At 33.2% G+C, this 24073-nt stretch overlaps 3 protein-coding genes across 3 annotated transcripts; 2 read left to right on the top strand and 1 right to left on the bottom strand.

Annotated features, from left to right (window-relative positions):
• Positions 1-263: 263 nt before the first annotated feature.
• On the bottom strand, positions 264-5280 carry LOC143922158 (uncharacterized). The gene is made up of 4 exons (XM_077445386.1): positions 5175-5280; positions 4410-4460; positions 3918-3991; positions 264-3559 (listed from the first exon to the last, which is right to left on the bottom strand). The coding sequence occupies exon 4, from the start codon at positions 3542-3544 to the stop codon at positions 2000-2002; it is 1545 nt and encodes a 514-aa protein (XP_077301512.1). The 5' UTR covers positions 3545-3559; positions 3918-3991; positions 4410-4460; positions 5175-5280; the 3' UTR covers positions 264-1999.
• Positions 5281-6459: 1179 nt separating this feature from the next.
• On the top strand, positions 6460-17687 carry LOC143922157 (uncharacterized). The gene is made up of 2 exons (XM_077445385.1): positions 6460-7198; positions 14876-17687. Exons 1-2 carry the CDS (start codon positions 6797-6799, stop codon positions 14897-14899), a joined length of 426 nt encoding a protein of 141 aa, XP_077301511.1. The 5' UTR covers positions 6460-6796; the 3' UTR covers positions 14900-17687.
• On the top strand, positions 16146-17660 carry LOC143922165 (zinc finger MYM-type protein 6-like). Its single transcript, XM_077445391.1, has 3 exons — positions 16146-16859; positions 16936-17454; positions 17574-17660. The coding sequence occupies exons 1-3, from the start codon at positions 16146-16148 to the stop codon at positions 17658-17660; spliced, it is 1320 nt and encodes a 439-aa protein (XP_077301517.1).
• Positions 17688-24073: the final 6386 nt, after the last annotated feature.

Raw genomic sequence — 24073 nt, 5'->3', positions numbered from 1 at the left:
GCCGTTTAGGGCTTCGCCCCATGATCAGTTGCCGTTTAGGGCTTCGCCTCATAAGGCTGCGCCCCATGGGGCTGCGACCGATAAGGCTGCGCGCCATAAAGCTGCGCCCCATCGATTTTTTGTATAATTGTTTCTTTTCTTTTCCACTACTGGTTTTATTCTTCAATCGTGTTTCTCAGACTAACAAATGCGTCGTTATTAACACTTTGTCGTCGGGTAACGGAGATTACAGTCCTCAGTGAATTGTTGCTAAACGTCGGGTGACTGTAATCTACATTTTGAAATCGTGTTCACCGATCGTGATTTACGTGAACATTTTTTATATAACCAACATTTTTTATACAAATAAATTTTTAAGGAGAATTTTTTTTTAAATTTGCCCAACTTCTATATAATTGCAAAATTTAAAATACAATGATTTTTAATATTTTTCTAGCAAATAAAATTTCATGATAGAAAAATATTAAAAAATATTTCCATCGTCTTTCTGATGGACATGATTGCAAAATTTAAAATATTGTTGCGTAGGGGTGGGTGGAGGATCCAAGTAAAAGGCCAACAGTCGTTTCACAGCATTTATTGATGATTCAGGAGATACACGCAGTGTCACTGCTAAGTCCAGAATGACATGATATCGCCTACGTACCGCCTTATAAGGGGTAGATCTCTCAGGACGTCTAATCTGTTTACCTACTGTATAGTCAAGTATTCGGATATGTATTCCCACGGTATGAGAAGTGCAATCATTGTTTAGCTTTCATGCACTTAGCTTGTCGCTAATCCCTAAAACCACTTACACCGGTCTCACGGTCTCTCAGGACGTCTAATCTGTTTACCTACTGTATAGTCACGTATTCGGATATGTATTCCCACGGTATGAGAAGTGCAATCATTGTTTCATGCACTTAGCTTGTCGCTAATCCTTAAAACCCACTTATACCAGTCGCACGGTATGCATTTAGTTAATCCGTTAACAGATATCCGTTACAGATAATCTTTGAACGGTCACAGTCTCTGGGATTCTATTTGCTTAATCCGCGGCGTACGTTACAATATAATCTTTTTTGGACAGGGATAACCAACCTTTTTTTATACAAAGAAATTTTTAAAGAGAGAAAAAATCTAAAAATATTCCCATCATCTTTATTTATTTATCAAAATAACAAAACTGCTAATACATATAACACAAAATAACAAAAACAAATTATAAAGCATCTTCCACAAAGGTATCCATTAACACCCTTCAAGAAAGCAGCAATGTTATTAGAACTTCTAATGCCTTCAGGAAGGGCATTATACATTTGAACACCTCTGTGAAAAACACCTCCTGCAGTTTTAGCTTTCTTAACTCTACCTATAATTAATTTATTTCTATTTCTTGTTTTATAATTATGTATATCTCTATTCCTAACTAAACTTAATTTACAATCCAAATAAATGCCCAAATACTTAATATTATCTACTACTTCTACCACTCTCCCATCCATAATCACATCACTCACAACTTTTTATTATTCATCCACATCATCTTAGTCTTACTTAAGTTCACTTTCAGTTTATTCTCACATAACCAATCACTTAAATACCGTAATTCCCTAAACATCATCACCTACAATATAAACTAACGTATCATCCGCAAACATATGAAGGTTTAAGGTTTGCCGAACCTTTTCTACAAAGCATTTACAACAATTGAACAATGAGCGGCACCTTGGCTATCCGTACTCTGATAATAATTTTTGAACTGGGATAACCAATCTTTTTTTATTCAAAGAAATTTTTAATTAGCGGAAAATATCTAAAAATATTACCATCGTCTTTATGTTATAAATGATTGCAAAATTTACAACATGATAATTTTTGGACAGGAGTAGCCAGCATTTTCATACACTAAGTTTCCAAAATGAGAATAAAATCTCAAAAATTTTTTAGCCTCTTTATGCTATACATACATCAATGATTGTAAAATAACAGTACAGTAATTTTTCAGTCAAAAATTTTAAAGTGACTCCGACACATCAAGATTCCTAAAATATGACAAACATCGCTCTCCATTTACGATAAACTGTATGAGTTTGTGGGTGAAGATGCGAAATACTTCCAAAGAGCTATCGGATTTGCTGATGTAATTCACAAAATCAGACAACACGGGTTGGAAATTTTCAAAACAACTATCATTCCCTTCTATGGACATTGCATCATCGAGTAAGTATAACCATATGCGTCGGTCTTCTGGTATACTTGCAAATTCAACATTAAATATACGAAGGCTAACTTTTAAATTTAATAATTTCCTCAAATTTTCTTGAGTAACGTTGCGTTTACTCAAAACGTTTTTAGACGTTAAAAATTTAAAAGTGTATTCATAAGTTTTGATTGAACCTTCACTGAAAAACGTAATCAATTGAAAGAGGAAGCGACACTGTCTTTCCATGGACAAATCTAAGGAACAAGGGGATTCCCAGTTTATAGTAGAATTTGTTTGTATGATATTCAAAGTATCTTCAACAGATGTTTTTGTAATACTGCTTATGGTTTCGATAAGCTCGGTGAAGCTTTTAAAAATGTAATAAGTAACTGAATTGAACATTGGTGCCATTTTTCTATAAGAAACGTATTTCGTAGCGGCTTCAACTTTTTCGATGAAAAGGGCTTGAAACAGGTTTAAAATTTTAGAAAAACATTTATTGTCAGAGACAGATGCAAGATCTGACATCATTTTCATGTCATTTTTTGTTATAAATAGAAGCTGCTCTGCTGATAGATCGTTGAAGTTGTAATTGTCGAAAAAAATAAAACAATTGTCATGTAAAGTTCTTTTATGGTGTTCTAGTCCTTCACCAATGATTTTTGTCACTTCTTCGGTAAGATTGAAATCCTCAATTTCGGCAATTTCTATAATTGGTATTGTGTCATTTCTTTTTTCAATAGACTGTAATATATTCAAGAATGTTCTTGCAATGTCTTTGATTTCCTCTGAAACATATTTATTTTCGACGAGTTTATTCATAATCAAATCATTCTTAAGTAGCACATCTTCTTCATTTATGTTTCCAATTTCAATATATATTTGTAAAATATCATCATTGACAGCGATATCATCACCAATCTTATGGCAAATGTCACTGATAAGTGAGATAAAATCTTTGTAGCAATGTTTCTTTTTATTCATTAAACCATCTTTAAAAATTTCCGTTATTTTAATTTTGTTATATAAAAGCTCACATATGATACGGTTATCCAAAAAGCTATTTTTCACATATAAACCAATTGTATCTGAAATTTTTACACGAGCAATAAACTGTTCATGATCTATTATAAACAAATATCCTGGAGTTTGGTTTCTGATGTAAAACGTCTTTTCATCGGTGAACCTAGTATTAAATTGACAGGATAATACTTTTGTTAAATTTTTTCCCTGCCACTCTCCCTCGATGTATTGTTTTCCATCTTCGCTGAACACCGTTTTTCTCGTCACCTCGATTCGACTATCATTCTGGAATCCTTCCCGTCCATCTTCATTATGAATTTCAAAAACTGCCATCTTTTTTTTGGATCGCTGAAATTTAAAAATAATAAATTTAAATTAAAAATACTATAATTAAAAATATTTGAATTTAAAATACTACATCTAAAAATATTATAATTTAAAATTTCAAAATCAAAAATATTATATTTAAAACATTATAATAAACAATACTATAATAAAAAATATTAAAATAAAAAATACTATGATTAATGTACCATAATAAAAAAATACTGTAATTAATTATACTATAATTAATTCAAAAAAATAATACCACCCTCTCACCCATACAAGATTATTATGAAAAAGAGAACTTCAATATGTCGAAAATTTGGTTTTTCTTAAATATTTCAATATTAACATGTCGATATTATGAATATAATTGTCTTACCTGAATTTTGATCCCAATCCAGATTTTGTGATTTTTTTCTGATGCTATGAGCTTATCGTAAAATAACCGTCTATCTGAAAATTCATATTAAAGTAAAAATATTAATCATCCTAGTTGATTGTGTGTAAAACACGTGAAAACTTCAATTAAAATTAAAAATACTGTATGTATACTAGATAAGTAATATACCTACTATAATTAAAAATATTTAAAAATTTAAAATACTACATCTAAAAGTAATATAATTTGAAATATTATACTTAAAAATTTCAATATTAAAACAAGTGAAACTAAGAAAAACCTTGAAAATACTATGATTAATAATACTATAATAAAAAATACTGTAATTAATAATACTATAATAATTTGAAAAAATATTATATATAATAATACCAAGATTTTTATGAAATGGAGAAATTCATTATGACGAAATGCTTTTTTGTTAAATATTTGAATATTAACATGTCGTAATTATGAACATAATTGTCTTACCTCAATTTTGATCCCAATCTGGATATTTTGACTTGTTTTCTGATGATCTATCTGAAAATTTATATAATAAATAAAAATATTAATATTCTTAGTTTATTGTATTTAAAAGACATGTTTATTTTTGGAAAAAATTATACTCTCGATAGTTTATACCGGGGCAGCCAAACCTTTTTATAATTCGGCTGCCCTAGTATAAAGCTAATATTTTCGTCCAACTATTATATATCGCAATCTACCAACATACATGTGTATATAGAGGGGGGGGGGGATATGTTTTATATAACGTTAACAAATACATAATGCTTATGAAAAAATAACAATTTTAAAAATAAGCATGGTTTATGCTACAACAGATCGTTGACACTCCTCGGATTTGGAAATATTTTTGGGATTTACAATGAAGGAGATATTCACTACAGGTCAAGATTTTTATCGTTCAAAGAATTTCGTGTATCCGATTTTATAATATTCATATTTAATAATCTATTGTTCTATTAGAAAAACAGATTCGGCCAAATATGTACGTAGACTCGTAGAGCCCTAACAACAGATCGATTTTTGTGTCGCATTCGTTAAGATTGGATATTAATCTACATATATGTATATATGTATATTAATGTATATGTACATATGCACATCGATATGATACATCATTCATTTATCTGAAACATATGCACAACGAATATGTCGGTTGTGTTTCAGATATTTTCGGGTAACATTTATCAACATACGTACATTTTAAGAATGGATAAAAGATCGACTTACAATCAAGCCGCGGACGACTGGTTGGCAGCCCTAGTCGATTTAACGATTTATGCACCGCACCGAATGCGTATGAAGTGACATCACAAGCGATGGTGTTACCCTGTGTAGCAAGTCGGGGAGTCACCCTTTCCCAACCCAACGTTTCTCGTTTCCCGACTAAAAAAACCGATATTTTCTCAATGTGTAAACAATAAAAATAATTATATGATTAAAACCAATAAAATTTATAAATTTTTCGCTGTCACCATTAACAGGTGAGAAGTTTTTAAGGAAAATTCACCGTCAGTTACTTTAAACAGATTGTGCACTGCTTGTTGGTCGTCCAGATTAAACTTTAATGCACTTTGATATATAGGTACACACATCGATACGTAAAAAAGTATAAATATTAATTTGGAAAGTTATTTTGCTAATATTAATATATGGGGGAGGGGGGGGGGGGGGGGGAGGTGTGGCGCCGTTAAATATTTTGCGGGGGGGCACCGGGAATTCACGCTACGCCACTGACAGGGTTCGATCCTGTGCAAATCTTTAATAGATTAGCCCAGGATCGAATTTGGATATTTGTGACTCCAAGTCGATTGTTTCTTGTCAGAGTTTGCCAATTTTATCTGATCATTGTTGAAACGGTTCCTCAAAATTGGCAAAAAAAAATCATCTTCTGTATATTTAATATATGTACAATTTGTAAAAAAATATCTACAAGTATCCATAGATGTCTCAATGGATTAATTTATTAATAAATTAATTAATTGTTAATTTCGTGTTCTTCAGCTTCTCGAAATACAGTGATTTGTGTAAAAAAAATACTGCATTGTTTATAATTAACTGTCTAGGAAGGCGCATTGGGGTCTTCCTGTCAAGCCTTCCTGGTATATATCTACATATGTAAAATAAATAAGGATCTCAGAAATTTGTAACGCCGTGCCTGAGGGGCTCTAGCAAAATAAATGTGCCATTGATAGGGAATCAAATTAGAAACCGAAGAAATAAATGGTACATTCACTGTGATTAGGACATACTTAGCAATATCTTTGTTTCATAACATAAAAAAGGGGGTGCAAATATTTTATTCCGACTTAGTACATTAGCTTATTGCCAAAAGACGCTACACATTCGCTGATCGTTGTCTAACAATTTTAAGTGAAAGTGAAACATTTGAAAATCTAATTATGGATTGCGAGTGATTTTAGTTCTGTGGCGGCTCGCTTATACGACATGGTCGAGTTTGGTTGCCTTCCTGCGAGTGGGAACCAACTCGGCTGGGTTCGGAGAGCTACTACTCACTCTGTCTTCAGCTGTCATATAATAAACACGTGCATTAACATGCCAGTCGTCTCATTCGTTCATCCTCCATACTGGTGACCCCCGACATCGAGCCACGCAGCCTCGACCAATTTCAACATGCCGCTCATCCCTGCCTCGCCGAGCCAGGCTACCCGCTACCAGCTACCCGCCGCGCCCCCATCGCCATCAACAGAGCGCGTCGCGGGCCGCGGGTGACAATAAACGAGCAGACACGGCTACCTACCTACCGACGTCCAGCCACAACGTCGATGACAGGTGCTTAAAAAAATGGGGGAGCGAATGAGACGACGATCTTGACAGCTGGATGTGGAGTCATGCGCGATCCACTACACATAGAACGGTCATCCAGCACCACAAGACATACACCACCTCAGCACCATCATCATCATCATCATCAAGGCCCCGTCCGTCCCCACGAGCGTCGTCACGCCGAGACGGGCGGTAGCGCTACAACACCTCCACGAGCCACAACGACTCACAGTCCAGCTCGGAGTATCATCAACCACATCGATGCCCCTGCCGCCCCCGCCGCCCCACCAACCGACATCAGCCTCGGAAGAGCGGCGCCGCCGCAGCATCGCATCGCATCGGCGCGACCATCGGACCACCCACCGTCCTGCTCGCGACGTCACCGCCCTCGAATCTACCGACCATTCAGGGCGGTACACCTATGTACACAGCGGATGACCCACGTCAACAATTTTTTTTCTCCCCACGTAATAATTTTTTCTCTTTGTGTAACAATAATTTTTTTTCTATTGTAAAATTTGTTTCTTTGTAATTTTGGTATCGCTGATGCTGGGGGGGGAGTGATGTGGCGGCTCGCTTATACAAAATGGTCATGTTTGGTTGGGTTACACGACAATTGGTGCAAGGACAAAATGTTCAACGACAAAATGTACCCGAAAATTAGTGCACTGACAAAATGTACCCGCGACAAAATGTACCCGCGACAAAATGTACCCGCGACAAAATGTTTAAGCGACAAAATGTTCAAAAATGTTCAAAATGTTCAACCGTATCCAATATTTACGTATTTAAATTGAAAAAAAAACTTTCCGAGCGTATGAACTGCAGATTACATTGCATTAGTTTATATGGCAGGGCTTCTCAACCGTCTCCAAAATTTTCTTTATTTCAAATGAATAATTTACTTTTTATCGTACACATCGCGGGCGTTATTAAATTAGTATAAATGACAGGGGTTCCCAACCGTATCCAATATTTACGTATTTAAATTGAAAAAAAAAACTTTCCGAGCGTATGAACTGCAGATTACATTGCATTAGTTTATATGGCAGGGCTTCTCAACCGTCTCCAAAATTTTCTTTATTTCAAATGAATAATTTACTTTTTATCGTACACATCGCGGGCGTTATTAAATTAGTATAAATGACAGGGGTTCCCAACCGTATCCAATATTTACGTATTTAAATTGAAAAAAAAAACTTTCCGAGCGTATGAACTGCAGATTACATTGCATTAGTTTATATGGCAGGGCTTCTCAACCGTCTCCAAAATTTTCTTTATTTCAAATGAATAATTTACTTTTTACCGTACACATCGCGGGCGTTATTAAATTAGTATAAATGACAGGGGTTCCCAACCGTATCCAATATTTACGTATTTAAATTGAAAAAAAAAACTTTCCGAGCGTATGAACTGCAGATTACATTGCATTAGTTTATATGGCAGGGCTTCTCAACCGTCTCCAAAATTTTCTTTATTTCAAATGAATAATTTACTTTTTATCGTACACATCGCGGGCGTTATTAAATTAGTATAAATGACAGGGGTTCCCAACCGTATCCAATATTTACGTATTTAAATTGAAAAAAAAAACTTTCCGAGCGTATGAACTGCAGATTACATTGCATTAGTTTATATGGCAGGGCTTCTCAACCGTCTCCAAAATTTTCTTTATTTCAAATGAATAATTTACTTTTTACCGTACACATCGCGGGCGTTATTAAATTAGTATAAATGACAGGGGTTCCCAACCGTATCCAATATTTACGTATTTAAATTGAAAAAAAAACTTTCCGAGCGTATGAACTGCAGATTACATTGCATTAGTTTATATGGCAGGGCTTCTCAACCGTCTCCAAAATTTTCTTTATTTCAAATGAATAATTTACTTTTTATCGTACACATCGCGGGCGTTATTAAATTAGTATAAATGACAGGGGTTCTCAACCGTATCCAATATTTACGTACTTAAATTGAAAAAAAAAACTTTCCGAGCGTATGAACTGCAGATTACATTGCATTAGTTTATATGGCAGGGCTTCTCAACCGTCTCCAAAATTTTCTTTATTTCAAATGAATAATTTACTTTTTATCGTACACATCGCGGGCGTTATTAAATTAGTATAAATGACAGGGGTTCCCAACCGTATCCAATATTTACGTATTTAAATTGAAAAAAAAACTTTCCGAGCGTATGAACTGCAGATAACATTGCATTAGTTTATATGGCAGGGCTTCTCAACCGTCTCCAAAATTTTCTTTATTTCAAATGAATAATTTACTTTTTATCGTACACATCGCGGGCGTTATTAAATTAGTATAAATGACAGGGGTTCTCAACCGTATCCAATATTTACGTATTTAAATTGAAAAAAAAAACTTTCCGAGCGTATGAACTGCAGATTACATTGCATTAGTTTATATGGCAGGGCTTCTCAACCGTAATATAAAATCTTATAATGAAAATAAATAAATAAAAGCCAAAATTACAAATCTTTTCTTCATATGAAATAAGTTGTATTCAGTTGAAAACAAAACAAAAATCATTTAAACATAATATGAGCATACAAAATAGATAAAGAAAAAAGATCATCATTTGACATGTATTTTTAAAATCATTTTTAAATTTATTACTTAATTTTTTAATAATATTTATTTTAATAAATAAACAATATTCAATTAAAATAATACATCATTAATTGTAAGATTAAAAGTGATCTGCTCTCAAATAATGGAATCATCATAGTTCGAACTGTTGAAATGCACATGTCATTAAATTTAAAACATTAAAACACAAAATTTATCAATTTTCAGATTAAAACAATAATTGTTAAATTAAAAATTTAAAATACCTAACATCAGTGACAAATTTAGTTATAATATAATTGCTTATCAACAGCTACCGCTGCATAAAAAAATATTGATGTCATTTAAAAAATTTGAGTATATTATGACTTAATTTATACATTCTTAAATAATAAGAAATAAATAAGCAAAAAGTTGTGCATTTGATGGAATATCGATAATAAGAGGAAGCTTTTATAAAAAAAAGATACAAAAAATGTACTAAAAGGAAATAAAAATATTGTATATAATATTAAAAAATCCATAATTAGTAAGATTAAAAAATGGTATGACAGTATTTAAATAATGTAGATACATACATACATATGTACATTAAAAGGAATTTAATATTTTTCATATTAAATAAGTTTAGTTTAGTTTTAAAATACAAGGATTTAAAATTAATAACTAAATATAATATACATAAGTATGTGACTAGATATATAAACTAGATATATAAACAATAACAACAAAATATTTCTTAACAATAACAATAAAACTTGACTCTTTGTTGTTTTCGAGAAAGTTACAACCAACAGCCGCAATATTTCCGGGTAAGTTTAAGAAATAAATACTCATTTGAAACGACATATGCCATTCATAAATAAACAGACAAAGCTGTTTTTTGCGTAAAGGGCTGTAGTGCACACAATATTGACTGTGACTAATTACTACTTTTTATGTACGTACGTATCTTAGGGTTGCCATAATTGTCGGACCACCGAAGGGGACTTCCCCCCCCCCAAAAAAAAAACACTCACAGCTTTCATAGCTTTATACACTCGAAATTCATAGCTTTGTTATAAAAAATTGTGCAATCTTTTAAAACAATGCATCTGTACCAAATCTAAAATCAAACAATATAGATTAATAGGCGATTGAATTTAATAAAACCAAATAGAACCTTACCTTAACATTTTAATTCATACGTTCTTCTCTCGCCTTTACTCTTCTTTGAATTGGGCGACTTCATGTTTTCGTTTTTTGGAGCAGCTCTTTTTCCCCTTTTATATAATTATATAGTTCAATGCACGACATTTTATAATACATACACTTTTTTATAACACGCTTTTCACTGTGTCAATATAATGCGAATTGCGCTCATCTGTTCAGTGAGCTTTATGTAATTAATGAGAACACACGTTCAACATAGGCATTTTGCGGTGGGATGGTGAACAAGTATTGTTAACTTGATAACCTTATTAGAACTTTATAATACCAGAGAAATTATAAATTTATTACATAGATATATGTATATTTTTCTATAATAAATGTGATCGAGCTTATCAACTGTGAATAGCTAAAAATTATTATTCTAATGCTACAAACCGAAGTTGAAGAGGACATTGAAGAGATTTCGAACCCACCATTTGCCTATTGTCCTAGGGTTTTACGCAAAGAAAAAAATGCATTCAATAGCCTCTAACATGAGGGTAGTAAAATTTTATAACCCATTTGTCTTTTTACATATTTTCGTCCATTTGTGTAGACAATTCATCTGTCAATCATAGAACTAATTTCAAAATATATTATTGTTTTGCCATCTCTATTCAACGCGCGTGATTTTTTTTACATTTACATTTTAATTGCATTTTACATCAATCGTGTGTCTTTTACATGTCAAAATGAAATTTTGTATGCAACTCTTACGCATAATAGTTAGTTGTAAATGATGCAATATTAATGTGAAACATAAAGGAAGTATGTAAAAATAATTTTAGCTGGGGATTAAGGAACCCGTTGCCCAAAAAAAAAAGGTTGACTATTGTAAATTTCTAATGTCTGCCTTTTTTACATACCTCCTTTTTTCTCCAATACAATGTCCGATTCATACATTTGTTTTTTGTTAAACACTAAGTAAAATCTCTCCATCATAAATCCTAATAGTCGTAATTCGAGACTTGATTGTAAAATAATACATTAAATTTATCTAAATTAATATTTGATATTCTTGCCTTATAATTGTATAATGAAATATTAAGTTTAAAAAAAACTTTCATTTTACATATAGCTTGCGAATGTACACTAGAAGACTTATTTGCAGAAGAAATAAAATAATTGCATTTTTAAACAAAATTTTGGAAAAAAATTATGTGAATTTGATTTAGAGACGCCGTAAAGGTCACATTCAATGTTAGAACTCGAAGTACACGTGACCGCTGGCTGGGAACTGTTTTATCAAAATAAAACGTGGCGATCAACGTTTATTTATTTATATATTATCTTAGCTATCAAGCTAATTTTAAAATTACTTAACTCTAAAATTTATAATTATCTTATATGTACTGTCCCTCACAGAGGTCTTCGGTGTTAAACTAATTCAATGACATACGCTTAAAAACTAGATACGGTTGGGAACCCCTGTCATTTATACTAATTTAATAACGCCCGCGATGTGTACGATAAAAAGTAAATTATTCATTTGAAATAAAGAAAATTTTGGAGACGGTTGAGAAGCCCTGCCATATAAACTAATGCAATGTAATCTGCAGTTCATACGCTCGGAAAGTTTTTTTTTTCAATTTAAATACGTAAATATTGGATACGGTTGAGAACCCCTGTCATTTATACTAATTTAATAACGCCCGCGATGTGTACGATAAAAAGTAAATTATTCATTTGAAATAAAGTAAATTTTGGAGACGGTTGAGAAGCCCTGCCATATAAACTAATGCAATGTAATCTGCAGTTCATACGCTCGGAAAGTTTTTTTTTTCAATTTAAATACGTAAATATTGGATACGGTTGAGAACCCCTGTCATTTATACTAATTCAATGACATCTTAAAATGATATTCAATGAGTCACAATGACATTCGCTTAAAATGTAATTGTTCAATTTAAATAAGTATATGTTGGTACGGTTGAGAACACCTTTAATTTATAATAATTTAATAACATCCGCGATCTATACGATAAAAAGTACCATATACATCGATAAATATAATACAATAAAAAGTTACTTTTGCCATTAAAATAGGATAATTTAGGATTTTTGAACATTTTGTCGCGGGTACATTTTGTCGCGGGTACATTTTGTCGCGGGTACATTTTGTCGCGGGTACATTTTGTCAGTGCACTAATTTTCGGGTACATTTTGTCGTTGAACATTTTGTCCTTGCACCAATTGTCGCGTCCCCGTTTGGTTGCCTTCCTGCGAGTGGGGACCAACCCGGCTGGGTTCGGAGAGCCGCTACTCACTCTGTCTTCAGCTGTCATATAATAAACACGTGCATTAACATGCCAGTCGTCTCATTCGTTCATCCTCCATAATATGATTGGGTTTTGTATAATTCATCGCGAGTTTGTGGTAAAGGAAACTCTAGTTATTGTCGTTATCCACTACATTAACGCCAATTGGCAACATATGAATACCGGTTCTGTGATTATTAATTATTAAAATCTCGATTACGGAACATCTGGCACCCAAAAACTCCATCAATCGAAAGCTATCCACGTCAAATATTGTAATAACGAGAACTCGAGTGCCAGATATTCCGTATTCGCGATTTTTGTGGCAACGATTGTTGTGCGCGCGGTCGCAATTTGCGCAATAATCCGTTCACCATGAGTACCATCATTGAGGGAATAGTCATTTTTCAAGATTTTTATTTTTTAATTAACTTATGCTTATCTTGGTTTAGAACAAGTGGTCAACGGCTAGTAGAAATACTATATTTTTGGTCATTTGAATGTAAATACTTCATTAACCGGTTGACTGGCCAGACTTTCAGGAATTAATTTTAATTAATTAATTTCAGGGTTACAGAGGTAATCATATAATTTTATAATTATTTTTTCCATTACAGTTTCAAAATTTATTACTTTTTACATACCAAAATTCGTTACCCTCCCGGAAAAGTCATTCAAGTGGGTTACAGGTGTTATCAACCATTCGGTGGCTTGCAATATCATTGCATAAACTAAAAAATAAAATTTATTGGTTTTTAGCTTATGCATTCATATATAATTTTATATTTATATTTTTTCCAAAAATGTATACATATGTACATACCCTACAAAGCAAGAGGGCAAATAGATGGTTGACAATAGTGAACCATTTTTTGTGCACAACGCTATAGTGTTTCGTCTAGCAAAAATGGTTCGGTGATTACTAGTCACCGGACCCAAAAGGTGCCGCGTATTGTTCAAAGATTGTAAATGCATTGTTAAAGGTTTGCCGAACCTTTTTTACAAAGGATTTACAAAAATGGAACAATGGATAGCACTGTGACTATCCTACCTCTAGTGATTACTAGTCAAATGTGAACCGGTCGCTCTAGATCGGTCACACGTGATCACCCGTCACACTAAAACTGGTCACGAGAAAACTAGTCACACCCGAAAATTGGTCACACCCAAAAATTCGACCATTTTTTTATTTTTGTGTGTGACCAATTTTCGGGTGTGACCTGTTTTCTCGTGACCAGTTTTAGGGTGACGGGTGATCACGTGTGACCGATCTAGAGCGACCGGTTCACATTTGACTAGTAGTCCGTTTACCAACAAAAATAGCCACATAATATTTCGAAGGGCATGAATTGAAATTGACTGAAAATCGCACTAGCGAGTGACAGCTGTCAGCTGGTAAGGTCGAGACAGCTGTCATTGTTCTAGTCATCTTTTGTAGTGGTTTTACTCGCGTTCGAAATGGAGCCGGTGAGCTCCCGCGAGGAGTCTGCGCCCTCCGACATCGAAGAGGAGGGACGCATCCCCGGACCCCCATTTCGAGGAGAAAATGCGACGCAAACTTCGTTTCTTCTCCATGAACCCCATCGAAAAGTGGCACGCGAGGCGAAAATTCCCATACGAGTACATAAAAAACACATATATCTCCGAATCTCGAACCAATCAACACTTTTTATTACCAGATTCGTGTTCACTGGGCAAAATCTCGTCTCTGAACCAAAAAAAAATCGTCATTTGTCGAACAGAGTAATTAGAAAACCTCTTTTTCAAACTTTGTAGTCTCTTTTGTGGATACTTTTTTCATGCTGGTGTTATTAAAAGTAAATTTAAAACGTCTTCATTCCATTTCTCATGTGACACTTTATTAAAAATTTTCTATATCTTTTGAATTCTTTTTTTCTCACTTCTTGTGCCTCTTCACTCAGCTGGCTTATGGGCACTAGAGCATGTTCAATGATTTCCAAGCCATGAATTAAGAATCTGTGAACAGTTGGAGGCAAAGGGTACCACTTTTTTTTCCGTGAGAGGGGAAAACCTTGCATCGGCCCCCCCGGCCCGAATGCCAGGGGGAGTGTGAGATTCTTACTCACTAAAAACCCCTCTCTCTTTCAGTTGCTGCCGGACAGCAGCAACTGAAAGAGAACATTACCAGGCAGCAGCTGGGCTTGCGCAATGCGCTCACACTGGAGACAGAACACTGCCTCCGTCTTCTGGTCTACTAGTTCCAGCCCAGCGCGATTTAGCCATGGCCTCACCCGATAGAGCGCGTCATTGCCGCAGATCTCCACGCTTCTGAGGGATTTGGCAACCACCATGATTGCGACATCGTCCGCAAAAGCAACGGCGCTGGCACCCTCCGGGAGCTCCACCCTCAGTAGCCCATCATACATAGCGTTCCACAGGACAGTTCCGAGGACAGATCCCTGCGGGACCGAGGACAGATCACCGGTAGTGCCGCACCGATATTCCAGTAGTTGGTTTTCAAAGTAGCTCTCCAGCAGTCTCGTCAGGTAGCGGGGCACCCGATGGTCCTCCCCCACGGCTCTTAGGATATTATCCCATCGAGCCGAGTTGAAAGCATTTCGGATGTCCAGCGCCACCAAAGCGACATGCTTGCTCCGCTTCACAGATCCTTCCCATGCCGATCGTACTGTTCCGACGACACGGTTGACAGCGTCAATCGTTGATCGGCCCCACCTGAATGCGTATTGAAGCAAAGGGTACCACTGGGGTAATAAGAAATGGGGTATTAGGTCTCTGTGTGCATCGGTGCATTCTTGAAGAGTTTAAAGAAACCTCTGTGAAAGGTATTTAATAAGCTGGTGCAGATTTTGTTGTTTGTTGTTGGTACTTTTTCGATGAGGGATGCGAAGAAGCTACAGTAACTTCCGATTGGTACAAATCTATAGATGCCATGGAACTTTCCGGGACTGAAAATCTCTTAAATTTATAATTCAGATACGTACGTGGTTTGGATAGAAAGGATCCACTATTTAAACGATGAGGAGATTATTAAAATTTTCTTCACAATACGATCTCGTTACATCCGGTGACCTGTACTTGCTCTATAATTTCTTCCTTTGGGGATATTTGAGAGTTGAAGTCTACAAACATCCAGAAAACTGCAATATTTAAAATAAAAAAACTATATGCACTTTAAGATAACGTAATAAAATTATTTAGAATATGAATATTGCGATTTTTACCACCATAAATACTATTTATCGAGCACAGTTTAATATCCAGTAGAGGAGATGCTCACCCTAACACAGTGGTTCTTAACGGGGGCGCCAGCGCCCCCTTGTGGGCGTTTTAAAGGTCTGGGGGGGCGTTTTTTAATTTTTAACATTTGGGGGGCGCTGCAGTATTTTCTAATGAGGCAATGAAGCCATCGCGGTTAAATGAACACTTTTTAAAGAAACATCCCGTCAAGAATAATAAAGACATATTGTACTTTCAAGAACTTAAGAAAACATTTGAAAGCCGTAATACTCTCAGTTATGTTTTTAAGAAGATTTCAAGTCGGAACGAAAAAGGACTAATGGTATCTTATGAAATAGCACAAATTATTGCAAAATGTGGTGCACCACATACATATGGAGAAAAATTAATACTACCAGCTATACGTGTATTCATTAATAATATGATCGGACAAAACCAGCAAGAGATTCTTTCTTCAGTCCCATTGAGGAATGACACGGTTTCAAAAAGAATTGATGAGATGGCAAATAATATCGAAATTCAATTATGTGATGAATTGCAGTCTAATGAATTTTCATTACAATTGGATGAGAGTACTCTGCGTGATAATGAATCTCTACTACTTGCTTATGTACGATTTGTGAAGAATGAAGAAATTATCGAAGAAATGTTATTTTCAAAATTACTTAATACTGACACGAAAGGTTCGTCAGTATTTGAAACGCTTGAAATTTTTTTCACTGAAAAAATGATTCCCTTTACTAATGCTATTGCCTGTGCTACTGACGGAGCACCAGCTATGGTTGGTCGGCATCGTGGTTTTATATCAAGGTTGAAGAACGTTGCACCAAATGGTCAACTTACAATTCACTGCATTATTCACCGTCAACATTTAGTCGCAAAGAAGCTTAATGGAAGACTTCACAAATCGCTGAAAAAGATTTTATGCACTATTTGATACAATTGTGGAGTTTTTGGATGTAAACAATGAAAACATATGCATTGAATTAAAATTACTACGAAATGATGTGGCCTATCTTTCGGATATATTCGGAAAGATAAATGAAAATCTCCTGAAGCTTCAAGGAAGCAATATCAGCCTTATTAAAGCCAAATGCGTTATACTGAGCTTTATCAACAAACTCAAATTATTTAAAAATAATCTTCGTCGGCGAGAACTTCATCAGTTTCCTTCTTTACAACAATTAAAAGAAGATATGCTCAAAGATTCTGATTTGGAAACATACTGTAGCCACATTGACGCCCTTATCGAAGATATGATAATACCATTCAAAGACTTGTATGAACTTTTAATACCAGATTGGATAATTAATCCATTTTTATCAGATGTAGAAAGTGTCCGTCAAAATTTTAAAGAGCAGTTTATTGAGCTACAAAATGACTGTGAAGCTAAAATAGTATTCAATCAATGTGTTTATGATGTTTTTTGGGTCCGTTTTCGCCATCGATACCCTCTTCTGTGGAAAGAGGTAAAATCATCATCGTAAATCATCGTAAAATCATCGTAGCATTTCCTTCATCATATTTAGTAGAAAAGGGTTTTAGCGCAGTAACACATATATTAAAAAAATCCCGAAATCGATTACAGATAAGCCAAAGAGGAGATTTGAGACTGTATTTAACTAAACTTGAACCTAATATTACGAAAATAGCGCAGTCACATGAGGCTCAATAAAAAAATCACATTTCCATTGAATTATTTATCATGTTTTTTATTTGTTTTTCTTATAATTTTTTATTTGTAAAGAAAATCATTGCATGAAATACATACATAGAAAGAAGAGTAATTTTTTGTGGCGGGGGGGGAGGGGGGGCGCTGGATAATTTTACTGTGGTAAAGGGGGCGATTCTTTCAATATGGTTAAGAAACACTGCCCTAACACAACCAATACTCCAAGTAAGTACTGACGGCTGTGTCGAGCCAAGTATCGGATGCTTCGAGCGAAATTTCCCATTCGTGAAACCATTCCAGCGTCTGATCCATGATTGATCTCGGCACGCCGACATAATTTTCAGCATTCAACAGGTCATTGTATCTGAAAATTGACATTCACAAAACGATTACTCATTGATGAGACACAATTTCATTGGCAATCTTTAATTTAATTTATAATAAATAATAAATTTAATTTATTTTATGTTCAACAGATTTAATCAAATGGTCTGATTTTTTAACTCCTTACAACGCATATATTAATGAATTCAATAGAAATAATATAAATCATTTGTGTACATATGTATGTATATGTAACAGCATTATATTGTACTATTTCAGAATATTCGTACGCAGTGGCAGATTTAATTCATTAAGCGTATGAATTCTTCATATACGTATGTACATACATATGAACGGGTTCCCCCGCGGAACATCAATCTAAAACTAATCTCAACTATAGATTTTTTCGAAGCTGGAATGCATTTTTAACAAAAATTGTGAGTGATTCGGAATTAGTAGCTATTCTTTCCAATTCCTCATTCGCTATATCCACGGTTGGGCGATTACCAAAATCACAGATCGGAACATTCACTATTTCGAACGATCAAAAAAATGGAATGTAGAATTGAGAGAATGTGGGCCACAATTTTATACAAATTATTGCAAGCGGAAAGATCTTTAAAAAATATAATCCATTTCTCATACATTTTTTTTTTCGTTTGCTTCAGTAAGAATTTGTTTAATAAACAGATACGTAGGTATGTAGATTCTATACATAGGTATGTATAGAAGGTCAACATTTCAAATAATATTAAATAATTCTACAATTGAAGAAAATTCGATTTTCATGTTTGGTTTAAGGACAAGACTTTATTAGTTTTGAAGCAAACCATATTTTCTATTTACGTACATTTTTGTACATATGCAAATTTTGAGAAGTCAGGATTTTCAGAGGCAGTGCGGGACTCGGGATTTGTCTGTTGAACTCAGGACAGTCCTGCTCAAATGGGGACGTCTGGCAACCCTGGCCATATCACAACACAATAAGCTCATGTTTTCCGATATTTCATTGAATAATTAACTCCCAGTGGAAACATCGTTCAATCCGGCCATCCCGGAAGTCTCTACATGGTTATTATCATTGACCGTTTCGAATATGACATTATTTTCTTCACCGTGACACTTAGCCATTTGACAATGAAGACTATATTGTAAAGTAAATAAATGCATATCAATATAAATAACAATTTATAATAACCATTCAGCTCCGAGATCTGTAATAGCGTCTCCAAGTGGCAAGCTGTTTGCTCATCCGTCTATCGGATTGCCGGCCTCCAACGGCAAAGCTTCCTACCCATTTTCATAAAGCTTGGTGAGACCAGCCGGTCCGCCATCAATTACTACATCATAAACTTCACTGAAATATAAAAATAAATCTAATTAAAACTAACGTCACATAATCGTCACAATGCTCTAAAATTGTGCCTGAATGGTTATTTTTCTCCTTTACAAAAAATTATACAAATTCAATTTGAATTTGTATGAAATCTCTGTACTGGAATTCCTGTTGATATTAAAAAAGTTGTATACACGGACATACATAGATAGAAGTTTGATTGAAAAGTAAGAGATCTAAATAGCATACAAATACTAAAGTATTTTAGAATTGTATCGAAACCTCAATTTTGTATCTTTTCATTGATATCTTTATACCAAAATTTTCGTATATGTACATACGTAAATATAATAGAGATAAAATATACACAAAGATTCAAATATATTGCGAAGTGGTTTTAGATTGTAGCGTGCAAGAAAATGATATGAACCGAATCAAAACAAGTGCTAATTACCTATTGCCGAATGACATTTTGAGGTTATGTGAACGATGACATCTGTCAAATGACAATTGAATTGACGCTAGCACCACAATCGATGAGCATACCTATTAGTGCCTTTCTAAAATTTTATTTCTTCCCCCTCCTGTTCATCAATTTTTTTTTTATTTACGTTTCAGAATTTTTTGAGAGTGATAATTAATCATACTCGTTTTCAAATTTATCACAAGAAAAATAAATTATTTCACTTTCTTGAAATGTTAAATGCAACTAAAGTACCGCTAGATGGCATTATTAGAAGTGACAGTCGGTAAAGCTGATTTCTACTTTATCGTACTGCAAACGAATGCCGATGGATGTCAATCTTTTCACATAATGCATTAAGTTCAGGGACAACGAACCTAAATTATAAAAAATTAGCTAGCACGCGAAGGATTTAAAATTCATGTTTTTTAATGTACAATTATTAATATTTGCATGGATTAGTCTGATTTTCCCGTTTCTCATTAATTTCCGATTTTTGATTTTTACTTTATCTATGTATGTATGTATGTAGTAACAATACATAAAGGTTTGTGATCATGCGAAAATTCGAACTCGAGATTTTGAACTCAGAATCGATTACTGATCACGTTTTCATGATCTAGAAAAAATTTGTGTCTGTGTATTTTGAGGATTTTTTCAACACCGTTAGTCCTATCGAACCGAAACTTGGTATCGGTTACTGTAATTCTTATCGACATGACGCAAATTTTTTTCAAATTTTTAAGTTGACCGGAAATGGTACCTTCCCTTATAGGTGTCCTCTTTTTTTTACGTTTTTGAATTCAATTGTCTCTCAAACCGCTAACTGAATCGGATAATTTTTTTTTTACATATAATAGAAATAATAATATCTATAACCTTATATTTTTAAATATTTTTATCTGAACCGGAAGTAGTAGTTTTACTCTAGATAATCGAGGTTTTTCATGTTTTTCTCAGAAACCTTTTAGTTTATTGAACTGAAATTTCACATCCAGAAGTTTAAACGTAATAGCAAGTTATGGATAAAATTTGGTAAGCAAACCTCAACCGGAAGTGGCAGTTAACTCTTGTACGATTTATCTTCCACTATTTTTTTCGACCCCTTAAACATGTGTGATCTTCACGAAAAACTTCAAGTATAATTCTTGTAATATGTGTTAACACTTTACTGTCCGCTCACGCGTATATGCGTGAATAAAAACTTTGAGCAAAAGTCCGCTCACGCGTATATGCGTGAATAAAAACTTTGCATAAACGTCCGCTCACGCGTATATACGTGAATAAAATTAGCTTGCGCTTTGTGTACATACACGCACACAAAAGCAAATTCCCATACATATATGTATGCATACATATCTATATGTGTGTATGTATATCTATATGTATTTATTTTAACGCTGAGATGATCTCATCATCGGTTAAAGGTCATCTGAAAATCTTGATTTACTTTTTTTATATAATAAAATTTTTGAATTGAGAAAATTTTTTTTAAATATTCTCATCATCTTAACGATATAATTAATTGCAAAATTTAAAATGCAATAATTTTTTGTACCAGGGTAACCATCCTTTTTTTATAGAAAAAAATTTTTGAAGTAGGAAAAAAAATCTAAAAATATAGCATCGTCTTTTAGCTATAAATAATTGTAAAAATTAAAATAAAATAATTTTTTGGACTGGGGTGACCAAACTTTTTTTATACAACAAAATCAGATGAAGTCAGAAAAAAAAGAAAAAATATTAAAATCATTTTTTGGCTATAAATGATTGAAAAATTTTAAATATAATAATATTTTGACTAGGGTAACCAGCCTTTTTTTATTCAAAAAATTTCTTCAAATTGAAAATAAAATTTTAAATTATTCTTATAGTTATTATACTATAAATGATGACAAAATTTAAAATAAAATAGCTTTTTGGAGTAGGGTAACCAAACTTTTTACATAACATTTTTTTTAAAGCTAGAAAACATCTAAAAATATTACAATCATCTCTGTGATATAAATTATTGCAAAATTAAAAATATGATAATTTTTTGACTAGGGTAACCAAGCTTTTTATACAAAAGTTTTTTTCGAGTTGGAAATAAAATTTAAAAGTCTTAATTCTAAAAATATTGCAAGCTTAAAATATTATTTTTGAGACAGGGCTTACCAATCTTTTCATACAACAATTTTTAATGTGAAAAAACAATCAATATAATATGTAAGTAATGTTTAATGAAAATTTATTATTATTTTAATTTAAAAAATAAATAAACTTAATTTAAATTTTAAAATTTGTATATCGTTGTTAAAAAATTATTTTTTAAAAAATTTGAATATTTAATAATTTTAAAATAAAATTAGATCAAATCAAGATACAGTTAATAATGAATGTATGTTTAACTTTAAGTGAGAAAAAATCCAAAAATATTCCCATCGTTTAAATGCTTTCAATTATTCTAAAATTTAAAATAAAATACTATAATTTTTTGACTACAGTAACCAGCCTTTTTTATACAACAAAAAAAATATTAAAATATTCCCACCGTTCTTTTACAAAATTTAAAATAAAAAAGATTTTCAAAATAAATTAGATTATTTTGTCAATTAAAAAAATTCGTTGTATAAAAAAGGCTGGTTACCCTAATAAAATTTATAGTATATTAAATTTTAATCATAAAGATGATGGGAATATTTTGAGATGTTTTCTGACTTAAAAAAAAATTGTTGTATAACAAGGTTGGTTGCCCTAGTCAAAAAATCTATTTTATTTTAAATTTTGCATAGGGACGATGGGAATATTTTTCGATTTTAATCTCACTACAAAAATTTTGCTGTATAAAAAAGCCTGGTTACCCTAATCAAAATTTATTGTATTTTAAATTTTAATCATAAAGAAGATGGGAATATTTGTAGATGTTTTCTCGCTTAAAAAAAAATGTTGTATAAAAAGGATGGTTACCTTAGTTCAAAAAATTATTTTATTTTAAATTTTGTCATCATAGGCCATAGCATAAAAACAATGAGAACATTTTTAAATTTTATTTACAACTTGAAAATATTGTTGCGTAGGGGTGGGTGGAGGATCCAAGTAAAAGGCCAAAGTCGTTTCACAGCATTTATTGGTGATTAAGGAGATACACGCTCTGGCAGTGCTCCGTCCAGAATGTCTTGATATCGCCTTATAACGGATAGGTCTCTCAGGGCATCTTCAACGTACGATTTGCTTGCCTATTGTTATGGTCACGTACTAGATGTCCCACGCTACCGCTGTGGGTTCTGAGAACTCTACCGGAATGCGACCCCGAGTTACCGCTACTCCCGCTAAGTGCATTCGGGGGAGATAATCCTCGAAACCAATTATAACGGTCACACAGTCTCTGGGATGCTACTTGGCCTAATCTGATTGCACTTACTCGGCCTAATCCGAGTGTACGTAACAATATTTTTTGTATAAAAAAAGGCTGGTTACCCTAGTCAATATTTAATCATATTTTAAATATTGCAACTTCTTCAGTGGGATTCATCATTGGTGAGTATGAATGTAAGTAATTAAAAATATGGTTTGTACGTTCAACCAGCTCACTCACTTCTGGGGTATGCTGGTATCACTTCTGGGGTATTCTGGTATCACTTCTGGTGTATGTTGGATGCTGGTGTTGTCTAACACTAACCATACTTTTTCAAGATTAATACTTAATCTTTGAGAAACACCGAGTTTAACATTATTATTTTGACATCTTGGTCTTGAACTTTCGCAATTTACAAAAAAAAATCAAATGTCGTCTCGTAATTATTAATGGCTAAAGAGTATTTTTTAAATAAAAAAGTAAGAGAATCACCGAATCAAAATTGTTAATGTATTTACATAAAAAATACAGTTTGAGAATAATTCTTGGAAAATAAATTTTATGACCTCTTAAAAATAGTTGCCTTTTTTAAAACCAAAATATCGCTTTACAAAAATGCAAGTTAAAGAAACACTGGATCTTTAAAAAATTTAAAACACAGATGATACTGTTCTCAAGGATTCACTAGTTGATTTGGGATACTAAAAAAATATACTTATACTTTATAGTTAATTTAAATTAAACCCAAATTTCCTATTAAAAATTATCCTAAGCAACTATCACAAATAAGTTATCACAAATTTTCTCATTTTCAAATGTGTGAAAAATGATTTTATTCCTCACATTTTTGGAATTTTGATTTACCATGGTCTGTCTATTACTGTCCACTACTACAAACTTCAGTTTTATGCTATTTTTATATTCAAAGGCTATTCGGATGACATTTACGTAATTTA

The sequence above is a fragment of the Arctopsyche grandis genome, unplaced genomic scaffold, assembly GCF_051622035.1.
Source record: "Arctopsyche grandis isolate Sample6627 unplaced genomic scaffold, ASM5162203v2 HiC_scaffold_578, whole genome shotgun sequence".
In the NCBI taxonomy this organism is placed as follows: Eukaryota; Metazoa; Arthropoda; class Insecta; order Trichoptera; family Hydropsychidae; genus Arctopsyche; species Arctopsyche grandis.
This window is presented reverse-complemented; position numbering and strand designations above follow the sequence as displayed.